This window comes from Canis lupus, chromosome 15 (assembly GCF_011100685.1).
Source record: "Canis lupus familiaris isolate Mischka breed German Shepherd chromosome 15, alternate assembly UU_Cfam_GSD_1.0, whole genome shotgun sequence".
In the NCBI taxonomy this organism is placed as follows: domain Eukaryota; kingdom Metazoa; phylum Chordata; class Mammalia; order Carnivora; family Canidae; genus Canis; species Canis lupus.
The window spans coordinates 36,669,606-36,685,980 of NC_049236.1; the positions used below are offsets into that span (position 1 = coordinate 36,669,606).

The 16,375-nt window shown below is 36.8% G+C and overlaps 1 protein-coding gene across 15 annotated transcripts in view; it reads left to right on the forward strand.

Moving 5' to 3' along the window:
- Window positions 1–16,375, forward strand: part of CFAP54 (cilia and flagella associated protein 54) — a 297,401-nt gene that overhangs the window by 167,851 nt on the left and 113,175 nt on the right. For all 15 annotated transcript variants that reach the window (XR_005370580.1, XR_005370581.1, XR_005370582.1 and 12 more), the window contains 6 exons: window positions 256–343; window positions 651–857; window positions 2,998–3,064; window positions 4,829–5,011; window positions 7,874–7,960; window positions 12,936–13,058. Coding sequence is in view for 11 of the 15 variants with exons in the window: in XM_038558716.1 (XP_038414644.1) it covers window positions 256–343; window positions 651–857; window positions 2,998–3,064; window positions 4,829–5,011; window positions 7,874–7,960; window positions 12,936–13,058 (755 nt within the window). In the remaining 4 variants the exon portion in view is untranslated. The remainder of the gene's footprint in view (window positions 1–255; window positions 344–650; window positions 858–2,997; window positions 3,065–4,828; window positions 5,012–7,873; window positions 7,961–12,935; window positions 13,059–16,375) is intronic.

Genomic DNA, 16,375 nt, shown 5'->3' on the forward strand with positions numbered 1-16,375 from the left:
TCCACCTGCCTGACTCTTATTCCACTCTCTCCATGTTTCCTATCTCTTAGATCCAATCACTTTCTCCACCGTGTTCAGGTGGAGTATCATTTGTTTTCTTTCTGTATATTATCAGGAGAACTGTGAAGGCAGTATTCACTTGCAATTTGCTTATTGGCACATTTAAGGAATGATGCCATTTAAATATTCCTGAGAATACGAGGAAGATATTTTCTAAGAACTGACATTTGTTCTTTTACTTGGTTAAAAATACAGATGTTCTCCAAGCCAGCCATCAGAGAAGTCTTAAAGTTCAGGCATTACATGAACTTGGAAGCCTTTTCATCTTTGCTGAAAAGAAAAGGTAAATTTTTAGTGGAAGTCAGTAGAACAAGGGAGAACTTTTTTGGGTAGTTTGTTTGAAAATATTTTTAATTATTATGAAAAAAATATTGTCTTTCGTAAACTTTAGTTCTTTGATAATATTCCATTGCTACATTTTATTCATCAAATGTTACCTGAAACAGTTATAAGCAGCAAATGGTATAGATTCATTCTCTCACATTTTAATTAAAATACTTCTTTAATGCACTTGTTTTCTCTTTTGGAAGATAGATTTAATGACATAGATCTTGAAAAACATGCTGCTTGATGCTCTGTTTCTCTTTTAGGGCTGCTTTTAAATGTTGGTGTCAAGCTCTTGATGAAATATTCAAATCAGAAGATGTGCTACATAAGTGGAAAGAGTTTGGTACCTCGTTCACCAATGCCAGCAGCTATTCAATTCCAGGTTCCAAAGATTATAGTGAGGAATTTCTGTCAAAAGTTGGCATTTGGGGATGTTTGCAAGGAGCGGTCATATCAGCAAAGATAGCACAGTGAGTGTGGCAATGGAGTGAGCTTCCCTTTGTGGAGTGCCCCCCTGTGCCATATAGAGTGCCGTGCCTCAGACACATGGGATTCTTAGCTGTGTCCATATCATACAAAAGTAGACAGTTTACTTATTTGTGATGCTTATTATCTATGATCATCTCCTCTCCCTCTTATGGGTTTTTCCTGACGAATCCCTCACTGCCCACCCTTTACTCTATCCTCTGGTTCTCAACCTCAGCAAGTTCAAATCCGTCATCATTTTTAGCTCCCATGGAACTGTTTTGTACCTACTGCTTTATTAGTCTACCCTGGTGGCATCCATCAATTTTACTCTCTCTCACACACTCTCTCTCTCTCTCTCACACACACACAATTTTAACTTGGTTTTTCTTTTTTTTTTTTTAAATAATGTACGTACTGTCGATTTTTTATTAAAAGAAATATGCTTTGATGTACTAAAAGACAAAAGAGCCCCCAAAACCCCCCACCCCAGCCCTATTCCCCAGAGTGTGGACCTCACATGGGCACAGATCTCTGCTTGTTCACCAGTGTATCCTAAGTGTCTGGCATGGAGTTGGCACTTAATAACTACTTGTGGAATGAACAAATGAGTGAGTGAACAGTTGATATGGGATCGGTATGGAGGCAGGCCAGCTTGAGCCTAATTCAAGAGTCTCCTACTAACTCTGGGACCCTTGGCTCGCTACTCATTGTCTCTGAGCCTCAGTGTTCTCATTGGTAAACTGTGGTGGCAAGAATTGCATGACATACTCTATTAGTTTGCTAGGGTTGCCATAACAAAGGACCAGTTTGTGGGGGAATTTATTGTCTCATAGTTCTGGAGGCTCAAATACTTAGATCAGTGTGTTGGCAGGGTTAGTTTCTTTTGAGGCCTTTCCCTGCTTGTAGATGGCTGTCTCCTTGCTGTGTCCTTCTGTGGTCTTCCCTGTATGCATGTCTATGTCCTAATCTCTTCTTCTTATAAGGATATATGTCATATTGGACAAAAGCCCACCCTAGTGACCTCATTATAACCTGTTTACTTCTTTAAGGACCTATCTCCAAGTCCAGACACATCCTGAGGTTACTGAGGGTTAGGACTCCAACATATGAATTGGGGCGGGCATAATTTAGCTCATAATATATCCTGTATTAGTTTCCTAGTTCTGTAACTAATTACCACAAAATTAGTGGCTTAAAACACACAGATTTATTATCTTACAGTTATTGGGGTCAGAAGTCCTAAAATTAGTGTATTGACAGGGCTGTGGTATCCTCTGAAGGCTCTAGGGAAGAATCACTTTCCTGGTGTTTTCCAGCTTCTGGAGGCCTCCTGTACTCCTGGCTCATGACTGCATCTTCTGTCTTCAGGATCAACAGTCTGGATTACCTTCCTCTTTCTCTCTCCCATTTCCTCTCTCCCTGACCTCTGCTTCTGTGTTCAGCTCTCTTTTTCTGGCTGACTCCCCTACCTTTCTGTCATAAGGACCATTGAGATTACATTGAAACTAACCTTAATTTTAATCACATCTGCCGTCTCTCTTTTTTTTTTTTTTTTTTTGCCATGTAAAGCAATATATTCATAGGTTTGAGGGATTAGTAGGTCATGGATATCTTTGGCAGGAGGTGGGAAGCATTATTCAGCCTACTACATGTAACCTATAACACGTGACATATGTGAAAGTCTGCCACAGTGTCTTATACCTATTTAGCACTGACAGATATTTTAAAGACTTGAATAATGTGAGAAATTTAAAAAGTATGGAAGGAGTAGAAGGAGTAGAGGTACAGGTTTCTTTCACCTCTCCAGGTACATTTTTAGCTTATCTATAGGGTATGGTGGACAAAGGCATGCATAGTATCATGATCTATAGAGAAAATTTAAAAAATTCTATAAGTGGAAAAAAATCTAGAAGGAAATTAGCTAAAATGTTACCAGCAGTCATGTTTGGGTGGTAGGATTATCAGTGATATTTCATTTTGTTTTTTATGTTTTTTTATGTTCTAGATCTTATATAAGAGTATAGCACTTTTAGAATCACAAAGTCTTTTAATTTTGGAAAAGCTGTACTAGCGATGTATTTATATAAAAGTATTATTGGAAAATTGTCCATGAATCCATTTATTTTTGTGATACTTATTTAGATTTACCAAGATCTCGGAGGTTGACAAGAGAACCAACTGTTGCATTTTGTCTGCATTACTCTTTCAGGTAACATTTTATGTATATCTTCTTACAGTAGCGACCATTCAGTTGGGGAAAAAGAAGTGCAGTGGTTTATCATAGTCATAAATCTCACAGGTAGGAAGATAGCACAGACCTTGATGAGAAATCATGAGTCCACCTTTCCTTCACTGGCTAAACCCCTGTGGTTTTTTCACCTTGAATATTTAGCAGAATCTCTTTCTCCTTCAGACTCTGGAAGGAGTTTTGCAGATAAGGAAACTGAGTCTTTCATCATTAGTAGGACTGTGTTGTTAATGAGATGTGAAGCCAGTTTGTTTGACTCCATATGGTGGCCTCAGGTTACCTCATCTCTAAATAAAGTTTTGTTTGATTGTACAATGTGAAGTATACCATATAATGAAAGCAAGAAATAAGTTGAAGACTACAGAACTAGATTGTTGGCAGCTTATAGAATTTTGGTTTGACTTCATTGAAGAAAGGAGCTTTTATCTGAAATACAACACATTTTGAGATACAGGGATGTAGCCGTGGCCTTTGCAATCTACTAAAGGTTCTGTTTACTTTGAAGGGTGGACACTCATGTTCTGTGTATCAGAGGTATCTGATAGCTTATTAAATCTGGTTAGATAAACTCTCTGAAAAGCCTTTTCTGGATGTAAGGCCAGACTTTTCAGTTTTATTATGTTCTATGCACCTCTTGCCTGTGCTTTAAAAGAGTGGAGGTAGAAGAGGCAAGAGTGTAAAGGGAATGACAATCTGAACCTGACTCCTTATATTGCATTCTTTACTGTCAGATACTGCTTGCTCTTGAAGATAATGCTGTTTATGTTTTAGAAAAGAAGTAATTTAAAAATTAAATTTTTGCTTACTATGGGAATGTAGTTTTTAGTAATACTACACCTAAAATAAAAGCTGCTGAGGTTTATTTAAAAATTTTTTTTTGTGATTTTTAAAGCAGATTTGTAAAATTCAAAATGTAAACAATTGCAGAGTATTTTAGAGTAGGTACCTTAAAACTTTGAGAACAATCTGATTAAAATTCTTTTCAGATATATACATTAAAAAAATGTTATAATGCACTTAATTATTTAGGATAACATCAGAAGCACTCCTAAATGTAAAATTTAGTTTTGTGTATCAATCTTGTTTCCCAACATCAGATACAATGTTGGTCATATAAATTACCTAAGAAATATTGGTGAAATTAAACAACTCATCTTTTTACTTAATTCAGTTAAAAATTCAGAATTAACTCTGCTTGATTTAGACTTCTGAAATAATAGATCTCCTCTGCTTATTGTTTGGTATAGTGGAAAGAACACAGGTTTTTGTTTTTTGTTTTTTTCATTTAAATAGATGTGACTTTGAATCTTCTTTCTGCCACCATTTGCTATGTGACCTCAAATAAATTAATTGTTTAAGCCTAGTTATGTAATTTGTGAGGTAATAATCCTTCCTTCTAGGGTTAGGTTAAATGAGGATTAAATGAGGTAGTGTTTATAAAGAATTTACAAATAGTGTCCAACACAAAATTGACCCCAACAAATGATAGTATAGTGATAATTTCTTCTAAAAATAAAGAGTATTCAACCACCATGGAATTTAAAAAGCCCATCTTGAGTGATGAAAGCATTGGGAACCATAATGAGAACATTAATGATAAGTACCATTGATACGATGTTCTAGGCATATACAAAGCATTTTAGGAAGTAATATGTATACTTATCTTTGTTTCAGTGTTGGGAATGCAACTCATAGCTCTTCATTTCACCTGTTTTCATTTTTCAGGGTTTGCTTAGAACCACACTTCCACACCCCAAAGCTGAACGTTGCTATGCTCAGTATGAAATCACTCAGCTTCTCCCAGGTGTTGAGCTCTTCTCAGACAGATACAGGGCGGACATTTGCTCTGTAGTTGCCAGTCTGTATTACATTATACGTGAACTGCACTATACGAAGCAAAATTTAATAGTAAGTAACTTGAAAAATCAATAAATCTTAATTCACTTTGGTATTTCTGCCTTATACCTTCCAGCGTTCAAATTTTGCTAATGTGTTCTTGGTTGGTCTTGTTTAACTCTTAAACTCTATATTCAGGATTCTTAACCTGTACTTCAAGATAAAATATATTAATTAATATTCCATCTTTGACATCACTGGTTGCACTACATTTTGGATACAAAGTTAATGTGTGTTTGATTTTGTTCTTTTCTTACTCTGTTACTTTATCCTTTTTTCTTCCTTCTTGAGACAGTTGGGGAAATTGATTAGACTATTTCACTGGTCTCAAACAAAGGAATCTAGTGCACATGTAACTCACTGTGTTAAGTCATGGAGCTCACATCAGTACCAAAACTATTAGACTATTTCTTTGTTTAAGAAAAAAAAGGGATGCCTGGGTGGCTCAGCAGTTGAGCTCCTGCCTTCAGCTCAGGACGTGATCCCGGGGTCCTGAGATCGAATCCTGAATTGGGCTTCCTGCAGGGAGCCTGCTTCTCCCTCTTCCTGTGTCTCTGCCTCTCTCTGTGTGTATGAATAATAAATAAATAAATAAATAAATAAATAAATAAATAAATAAATAAATGCAAGCAAAGAAAGAAAGGAAGGAAGAGAAAGAAAGAATATTTCTTTGGGATCCCTGGGTGGCGCAGCGGTTTGGCGCCTGCCTTTGGCCCAGGGCGCGGTCCTGGATATCCAGGATCGAATCCCACGTCGGGCTCCCGGAGCATGGAGCCTGCTTCTCCCTCTGCCTGTGTCTCTGCCTCTCTCTCTCTCTCTCGCTGTGTGCCTATCATAAATAAATAAATAAATAAAATTAAAAAAAAAAAAAAGAATATTTCTTTGTTGAGATAAATTGATCTTTGTGTCTCTGGTCTTCTCTCTGTTAAGGGTACATCTAAGTGAACAACAGATTCAAAGTGTGAAATAAAAAACAAATACTTCCTAATATCGTAGGACATTCAAAACCCTCATACAATTCTCTTCCTTTGGGGGAAGAAAGCACAGTATATATCATAAATTTGAAGTTGGTTGCTTTAAAAAAATAGATTAGTATGTTCTACCTGTTGGTCATTTTGTATTTTTCTCTTTTATTTTATTTCTCCTATTTTCTTCCCATATACTATTTCCTCTACTTTTGTATCTTTCCCCCACCACGTTTGCTTCTTAATACCTTTTCTTTCTTTTTCTGGTTCTTTCCTTTTCTTCTATAATTTTCATACCTACTTTCTTCCACCCCCTCATATATTGTTTTCTATTTTCTTTTTCTAAATTCACTCTCTCTCCTTATATTGAAAATATTTGTTGTCCTTTGATATGAGTTGTTAAATTATAAGGCCGTATGTTAAAGAGATTGATAAATGCTTTTAACACTTGGCATATTTGGCAAGAAATTATTTACTATGAAAAGATAACAAAATGGTGCTCCTCTCATTGTTAAGGGGATTCATTTTTGGATTTAGAAAATAGTTATATCCCCTGGGTAACCTTTAGCTGCCTAGTTATATTCATATATAATACATATCACTGCACTGGAAAAGAAATGAGACTTTTTTTCTCTGAAGCTTAAGAAATTGAGAACATTTTTCTGAATAATTGAGCAATTGGCAGCAATAAAGTGGTGTGTTTTTATTTCTCACTAAAGAAAAGAAACAATCTTAAAGATAATAGCCAACTCTTATTGTTTTGTGCTGCATTAATTGTAGAAAAAGATACTGTGTTATGTTTGTAGTGCATAATTGTAAGAAAATGTATTATGTTTGAAATCATTTAAGACCATTTCAAAAGCTGTTGCCATTAGCAGCTGCCAGTTGACTGACAATTAGAGGTTCCTTAGCTGAACCTGCAAGATGTAAACAGTTTCTATTTTGTACTACACTACCCTCCAGAAGAAGCCCAATGGATAAGGAGATTGCTGTCACATACAAAATTTGCTAGCAGACCCATTGCTGTGGAATAATGGGAAATAGTTTGCTAAATAATGGGGATCCCAATATTCTTCCTTGTTCTATCTCCCTTTAGTGGGGAAGGGCCCAGTTGTGTGAACCAAGCTTAGGTTTTCAGCTGAGATCAGAAACTGATCAGAAGTCTAGGCAAACACCTGTCCCCTCAACACCTGACTCTGGCTAGATAATGACTGGATCAACTGAAATATTGATAGTTTGTAAGCCTTCACCCATATCCATGAGATTTCAAGAGGAGTGGAACTTTGGGGTTAATCCTAGGAAAATAAAAATATTATGTGAAGAGTAAGCTTGGATAGTCAGTAGAAGATATGCTCTGTGAAAGCAGGAACTTAGATTTTGTTGTCATTCAACAGTGCCTGACACATAATGGGCGTATTATAAATTTTTTTAAACTGATATATTCCAGTTGAAGACAAATAGCAGCTTCCATTGAGATGAATGAGTAGGGGACATGATTATGAGTTCCTTTGCTTTAAATTTTGCAGTTATTTGATAGCTCATTTGCTACAGTGTTTCCATAGGCCTCAGTGATTCATGCATATATGTTAAATTAATTTTTTCCAAGGAAGATAATTGATTCGATTTTCACTTTTCCATGCTTAAAACCTAGGTTTGAAACCTAGGTTTGGGGGTACCAGGTGGCATCTACAAGTCCCCCTGATAGCACTTTTGAGTTCTTATAAGATTATGAAATCTATGCTAGGCAGATCATTTCACTTACAGCAAACAGTATAGTCTCCTAGTATGGCAAAATCAATTGCTGTTTTACATAACCTCCCCTACATTAATATTTGGCTACATTTTATTATTAGGTTATTAACTCAATAAAACATGTTTTAAATCAAAACAATGTTTTTACCATTGGTAGGTTCTACCTCTCCTTGCACTGTACCAATATTTTGTTTCTGGAATTTGCCAAGACCTAGTCAGAAATATAGAAGCAAGAATCCTCAAGGTAAGTCACAAACTTTTAAGATGTTTGATATTCTTGAATTGTAAAGATACTGTTATAAACTAACTTGGTTCTAATACTCATAATAATACGCTGGTAATAACATGGTGTTGTGTTGATATAAAAAAATGTGCCCATTATTATAATAAAGTATGAGATAGAACTGGTTAGAATCTCATTTTATCCTTAAGCCACAGAAAAATGAGGAACAGCTACACCTAGGGACAAGGCTTGCCCAGCATCAGACAGGTTGGAAATCACCACTTCTGGAATATTGGTTTCCTGAGGTGGAAACAATAATGGTCCATTTTCTGAAGTTTCTGTGAACTTTTTTTGCTAAGGATCTTCATGTATATCATAATACGTGAGAAGTTTTCATTATACAGGCAATTGAAATGACAAAACAGGCAAATGCTAAATTATAACTAATTCTGTCACCTAAGAGTAAGGTGAGGCTCTCTGCCTTCATGATCCATGTGAAGTTGGCTTGAACCCCATGTGGAGGGGGAAGCTCAAGCACCTCATTTTCTCTGCCTTTTTCCTAGTGAGCTATGGTCAGAGTCACTCATTTCTGTTGAGTTCATTCTGTGCGTGAATCATCTCAATATCCAGCAGATTACTCCCTGTTCTGTACCTCCTCATCTTGAATGTGCAATTCAGTCCTAATCCACATTCTATGCATACACACACACACACACACACACACACATACGCACTCACTCATTTACACATAAACATACACAGCATAGTCACCCAAGGTCTTTATTTTATACTGGACTTAGTGAAAATTTGGAGCACAGGAAAATTTAAGTTGAGGCAAAACAAACAATTTAAAATAGAATATTTAGAATCTATAAATAGAATATTTAGGATTCTATTTAAAATAGAATATTTAGAATATTTAACATCTCTGAGTTTAAAATATTCTTAGCCGATACCTCATTCTTTTCCTCCCATCCTATGGCTTAATCAGCTGTGTGCTGGTAAATGTTTCAGATGTCACTCTAAACAAAAAGCTCTGATTTGTAGCATTTTCAGTTTCCATGGTGCAAATATTCACACTATAGCCAACTTCAGCCTACCAACTGAGCATTATGGAATGTAGAATTGGGACAAGATATAGTCTCCTTTTGCAATTGGGAGTAAGTGGTTCCATCATTGTACTGACTTAACCTTCCTTCTCCCTTTTTGGGAATCCTCTGTATACCCTTCTACCCCATATCTTTCCTATTTTCTAATGAGGGAAAATTAGACTTCCCTTTGAACTCCTCTCTTCATCTGGACCCTGCCCTTGGGCCTGTGATTTCAGACCCAAATAGTCCATCACATTCTATTTCTAAATAAAGACAATACTTTTCCTAAGAAGAATTCTGGTGCTAATTATTAAGAGAATATATTTGAACTCAGGAATAAGTAATTTTTTATCAGCCATGAAAATTTCTGCCTCATTCTTTCTGACTTACTGAACTCTTTAAGAGTTATCCTGCTTTTGATTGCCAATAATACTTTTTAAAAGCTGCATATAACTTCTCTCTCTCTCTCTTTTAAAAACAGTACTTGGGCACCTGGGTGATTAAATGGTTGAGCGTCTGCCTTTGGCTCAGGGCATGATCCTGGGGTCCTGGGATCAAGTCCCACATCGGGTTTCCTGCAGGGAGCCTGCTTCTCCATCTTCCTATGTCTCTGCCTCTCTCTCTCTCTCTGTCTCTCATGAATAAATAATAAAATCCTTAAAACCCCAAAAAGCAGTGCTCTGTCCAAGATTGCAAAGTTCCTGAAGTTAGAGCCTAAATCTTATTCATCTTTTAATTCTCTCTTGTATCTTGAGCAATAAATTCATATACTGACATTCCATAATTAATTATTGAATTGCATTTAAAATCTATAGACATTTATCAAGTGCCTACTGTCCACCCCTTCCTTAATGTTTAGTAGGAACTCACCTAGAAGATACTTGGTAAACATTTATTGCTTTACTGCTAAAATAACATTTCTTGAGTATCTCCTATATAAAAGCACCATGTTAGTAACTCTAATGAAAGAAATGTAACCCGTAGTCATTGCTTTCAATAAAGTGAAAATAGGGAAGAGAGACAGGATGTACACACAAGACAATAACCGGTGCATTTACCACTTGATCAGTTCCAAATAAGTATGATGAGCACTGTCTTCTAGAGTTTGGAAAAGAGAAAATGACTTTGGGTCTCTTGGTTTTACTAAGTAGGTAAGATTTAGTGAAGAAAGCAGAACTAACTGAGCAGGGGAGAGGAAGAAGGGAACATTCTTCACAGACAATAGTGCAAAACATCTGGAGGTGAGACAGTATTGGCTTGTTAAGGGGGCAGGAGTGGTTCAGTGAAGCCAGAGAGGAGACTTTGAGGAGGGAGGTCATATGAGAATACCAGAGATCCATGTTGTGATCCATGATGTCCGTGACTGGGAATGGGGCCCAGTCCTGAATTCCAAACTAAGGCATAGTGTGGAAGAGGAGCTGTGAGAGAAATGAGATTATGAAATAAGAATTGGGTGGCAGTTTTATTCTGGTCTGTCATTTAGAGGCAAGAGAAGCAGGGAATGGCTACAGTGACCACTGGTAGCATGTCAGAAGGAGATCCAGGGAAGCACTGAAAGATATTATCTGGAATGAAGCTTTTGATTAAATGGCTATGTTTTATTGGACTGTTAGCACTTGGCGACTCTTCATACTAGGGCTAGCTTAAAAGCCAGTGAACAACTGTGGACTCTAGTCTGCAGCCTTGGGTTGAGAGGTGGAATGAATTGCAGAATCTTGGTCAGAAGAAGAACATGATCAGATGTATCATGGCAACAGTGTCAGGAGCAAAGTGAGTTGGAAGTGGCATCATATTGGCACATGAACGGGAACACCCAACTAGGGTTTTGACAGAAGCAATGAAAAAGGGCAAGTGATGCATCATACAGAGGAAGAAATGACAGCCTGTTTGAGTAGAGTTTGCCTGACCTTTAGGAAGTAAACTGAGGTCAGTGAGTGGGAAGAGAGAAAAGTCATAGTCAGGAAACAGCAAACAATGCTTTCTGACAAGTCAAACAGCAGTAGATCACGCTGCTAAGTTTCTGTTGTGCCCTAGTGTCTTTCAGGGAAAGCTTTAAGACCTCTTTATGATCAGTCAGTCTGGCTTCACTTTAGAACTGCCAACATCTTGAAAGATTTATTAGTCTCAACATATCCAGCATTCCTGGGAAGGGTACTGATGCTTCTGTATTTGTGTGAGTGAAGAGTTGATTTAAAGGTATTTTTTTTCTATCTGGCTTGTTTATGTTCACACTGTTGGTCATTTCTGAAAATACATGTTCATTGTTATCACCATTGCTTTTTCAAATGGCCAAATTGGTATGATAAACCAAAACAGTGGTAGCCCTAGAGGTTACAGGTTGTTCATGTACAGCCGCCTCACAGCCGAGATCAGAGGAGACAAACCTCACACAGCATTTCCTCCAAGGGGTAATGAGAAAATGTTCATCTAGAAGTCTAAAAGAACTCCTAGGATTCCCTAATGTGTACTTGGTTATTATTCAGCACTGGGAGATTAGAGCCCAAGGTATTATAGGCAAAAATCAAAGTGTGGAATTCAATAGACAAGTGGTTTTCTCTTCTGCATTGAAAATATTCTCCTAACCTTTTATGCTTTATTTTCATATTATTGTCACATTCAACTTCCTCCTAACTTTATTTCTTTAAAATTTATATACTCGTAAGATTCCTAAGGCAGTGCTTAAAGGAAAAGAGATAATAAATGTGTATGTGTGTGTAATATATATATATAATCTTCATCCTATTTTGTATTTCATTCCTTGCTTGCACAACTTTCTCTGTTCTCACAGTCACTGGAGTTTTCAAAAACATTGGTCAGGTTAGGGCCCTGTCCTGCTCAAACTCTCCAATAACTTCTTATCACACAAGGAATAAAATTCCAGGTTTTCATTCTGGTCTACAGGCCACCTTCATACCTGCCTTCTTACCCCCTTTTGCTCTCTCTCTCTCCACACTCCTCCCACCTTCCTTGAGGACCCCAACATCCCCAGGTTGCTCGTGATGCCACATGACCTTTGTACTTGAGTCCTCTCAGCAAATTTTCACATATCCTTTTCTCATGTCATTCCCAGATTTTTCTCTTGAGTATCTTCTCAGAGAAGTCCTTCTTGACTGGAGCTTTGAAAGTTTCATTTTGTCAATATCTTCTACCTTGATAATACAGTGTATATATCTTCATGTATCACTTAAATTAAGTAAATATACACATGGAAGGAATGTAACATCCAAGAGGGTTTGGTGCATAAGAGGTGCTCAATAAACATGTTAAACGAATGAATAGTCAACTTTTGTTCAGGAACTTTTCTTCCCCATAATTTACTGATTGAAAGTCCTGCTGGATAATATTCAAAATAATGTACAATTTATAGTTACCAACTGATTAGTTTTAAGGATATGTCTTTAAAACTGACAGTGTGCATTAATTATGGGTGACAAAATGAATAGTTGTTTCTAAGTTGATACATTATAGAGTTCATCTCCTGGTTTGACTTTCCTCAGAGTATTACAGAACATCAGGGGTGTTTTTGTTTTATTTTTCATTTAAGTCATAGTTCACCATGGGAACAAAAAACAAATTCAATTATTGTTTTTAACTCTTCCATGCCTGTCATATTTTTGTGTTTGTTCTGATGAAGTAAGCCACATCTGACAAATGTCCATTGTTTTGAACAGTTGCCTGCTGTTGTTTATGAGCTTCTTGGTCCATTGCACATGCAAACTAGCTTACACACAAACACATACATCTCCATCCACTGTGTTTACCAAGCATTAGTTTATAAGGCATTACCAATTACATCAAGCAGAAATTTTGGGTCTCAGCAAGTTGATGATTTTTCTCTAAAATTTTTATTTTTAAGTAAAACAAATTATTTAATTTAAAATCTCATTTTTTTCTTTCTTTTAAAGATTGAAGTCCTTACAGATTTAGGATTTTTTTCTGAAGCCTTTTATGAGATATCCCAGATTTTTTATGGAAAAAACATGCCTTCCTCAATACCCGCTGGCTGTAAGGCTACTGGAAAAGTGAAGGTAAATCTGCTGATTTGATTCAAAGTCATTTCTTTACCTTTTGAAGGCTACATTCCTCAAATTTGGGGAATGCTTCCACAAAAATGTATTTAAAAGTCTCTAGTACTGCAAGCCTCTTTGTTAAGCCTGCTTATAGCTAACAGCAGGCTTTTACAAGGTTTCATTCTTCTAGAAGGGAAGGATGTCATATGGAGGAGTATGGCATTGGAGTCAATTTTTACAGTGGAATTCTGTCTTTATGTTACAGATGGTCTCAGTGGATGCATCGGGACGCCACCTCTTAGACTTTTTGGCATCTAATTTTACAATTTCTGGCTAATGTTTTTAGTCAAAACAGTCCCTTCTCATGTTTTAGTTGGATATTTTGATTTATATTCTTTATACCAAAATGTTAAACATGTATTGTTCAAATTGTATTTGTAAATTAGATAACTGAAACATTCTTGAAAATGAATACTGGTGCTTCTATTTAAATCAGAGTGAGCTCTTATTTTCCTGTTTGGGGTTTCATGGGAATCTCTGAGTGATCTTGCAGGTGCTTGGACCCTTGTGATCCAGCAGTAAAGGAGGTAATAAGTCAGTTTCCTGGGGAAGACAGTATACATAAGGAGTGAGACCGACAAACACAGTACATACTGGTGGGATTCAAATTTAGAAGACCTGGGATCCCTGGGTGGCGCAGCGGTTTAGCGCCTGCCTTTGGCCTAGGGCGCGATCCTGGAGACCCGGGATCGAATCTCACGTCGGGCTCCCGGTGCATGGAGCCTGCTTCTCCCTCTGCCTGTGTCTCTGCCTCTCTCTCTCTCTCTGTGTGACTATCATAAATAAATAAAATAAAAAAAAAAAAACAAATTTAGAAGACCTAGAAGAAGCTGGGGAATAGGCTCTCAGTCTTGAAAATTACTTGTATAAGCTGACATTAAATATGCATACAATGCATTCATTACTTCAGTATATTCCCCTAAAATGTCACTCCTTTCTCAGCGTGACTGCTACAGCATTATAACTGTTGTACTTGGGTAAGCATGAGATTATCTACAGATAAGCCTAAGAGGGACGTCTGTGTGTGTATGTATATACATCTCTGTCTCTTTCTATATCAATCTATCTAGACACAGGAGGAGTCACTTAGTTTTTTGTTCATTTTCTTGGCATGAGCTAGCTAACTCATCTTCTTACCTGGATTTATGTAACTAAATTTATATTTTAATCATTTAAATATTTTATTGAGTGCTTACTGAATACAGGCACTATTTTAGCTATGGGGATACACCAGTAAAAAGATAAGTGGAGTTATTGACTTTTTGGAAGCATGTTACTATTGGACAGTCCAGTGAAGAAGACAAACAAACATATTAAGCAGATAAATAAATATATGTCAGGTGATGATGTACCTTGAGAGACAGTCAAGCTGAGCTGAGGGGACAGAGAGTGATCAGGGCAGTAGATGGCTATTTTATTAAAAATGGTTTGGGAAATCTCTCTAATAACAGAGTTTTGAGGGTGAAAGATTTGAGGGAACAACCATACAACTAGGAGGAAGTGAAGTGCAAGGGCAAAGGTTCTGAGGGGGATGCCTGAAAAAAGTGGTTGAGGAAAACCAAAGTGTCCAAGTGAGACTGATAAAATAGGAGGAGCAGATGTTAGGGATTCAAGAGCTGCAGTCACATAGGACCTCATAAGGCTTGGTGAGGAACCGGTGTTTACTGTAGATTAGATGGGAAACCTTATGGAGTTTTGAGCACAGGAGTGACAGGGTAGGAATTACTTTTCAAAGGACCACTTTGCTTGCTGTTTGGAGAATAGAACATAGGAATAAATAGGGAAATTAGTTGAAGATCTTTACAAATAGAGTGAGTGAGTCATGACCATGATTGGGTTAATAGTGGTTAGGGTAATAATGGGGAAGGAGTGAAAAGAGGTCTCACTGGTGGAGATCCAAGTAAATTTCAGAGCATTAGCATAGAGGTTTAAAATCATGGGACTGGATGAAATCAGCTGAAGTAGAGAGAGAAAAATAGAAGTCAAGAGGACTGAACTTAGGGTCATCCACATTTAGAGTCCAGGAAGATGAGAAGAAAAGAGAATCCAGTTGGGTAGAATGAGAAACAAGATAGAGTTGTCTTTTTGTTTTTTTGTTTTTTTTTTTTTACAAGAGAGTTTTTAATATTCATTACTTTCACTAAAGCAAAGAGTCTGAAACTAATTTTTCCAAACTTCATTTTTATTAACTAGTTTTCATAAGAGCAAAGTGTGGGTGAATTGTCTTTCAGTGGATTGTGACTCTAAATTTTGTATTCTCAAAGTTAATATGAAGCTTTTCAACTTCAATTGGGAATTTAAAAAGTGTAATTAAAAGAGGAAATGCGTTCAGGGTTTATGATTAAAATAGGTGCCAATGTTATTAGGCTGCAGGCTAGTTATTTAAAGAAAGGATTAATTAATTAGATTTTAGTTGTAAAAGAAGTAACTGAAAAAGTCTTACAGATTACTATTGGACTTTCCATAGGCTTTTTAAGAAACTCTGTCTTTTAACATGATACTCATACTGGATTTCTGCTCTTATCACTAAATATAGAGTTCCATCATCAACTCTCCCAATTATATCACCCAAGGTCTTCCCCTGGATTCAGTTATTTACTTTTTAGTAAATATTTAGTAAATATTATTTTTAGTGGATTAGAGAAGACAAAGAATATCTTCAAAAAGGGAAAAAATTAACACTTATAAATACTGTATTCTAGTAAGATCTGTATGTGATATCTTGGTTTAGGGGTCTTCCAAATCCCTCAGATTCTAAGACAAGGAATTGGGAACAAGTAGTATATTTGGGAGGTGATTTCAAGGAGATTGGCAAGTCCATGGGAGTCAAATAGGGAAGGAGGAGAACCATCACAGAGAAAATTAACGAGGTTCCCTACATGGGCAAGACCAGAAGAACAATCTTGTGCTTATTGGAATGGATTGTTCCTTGTAATTCTAGCCTTTTCTGAACACTCCTGTGGCCACAGAAGGCCCGCAAGCAAAGGTACTTGAAGTAGGATACCGTCCTTATGTGAATAACTACCCACAGAAGCTGCTGGTAACTTCTAGGTGACTGAGGAGATGTGGGTGGGGTATCAGTATTGACATATTCAAAAAAGGGCCTTCTGTACCGAAAGGAATGCACCCTACATGATGGTACAACCATCTTCTCTGGCAAATAAATGGAATGTTTCCAAATACAACATTGTATTTAGAGCCAAACCTATAACAGGTCGATTCACCACAAAGGAAAAGAACCACAAAAAGAGTTATTATGAAGAGTAAAATGATTT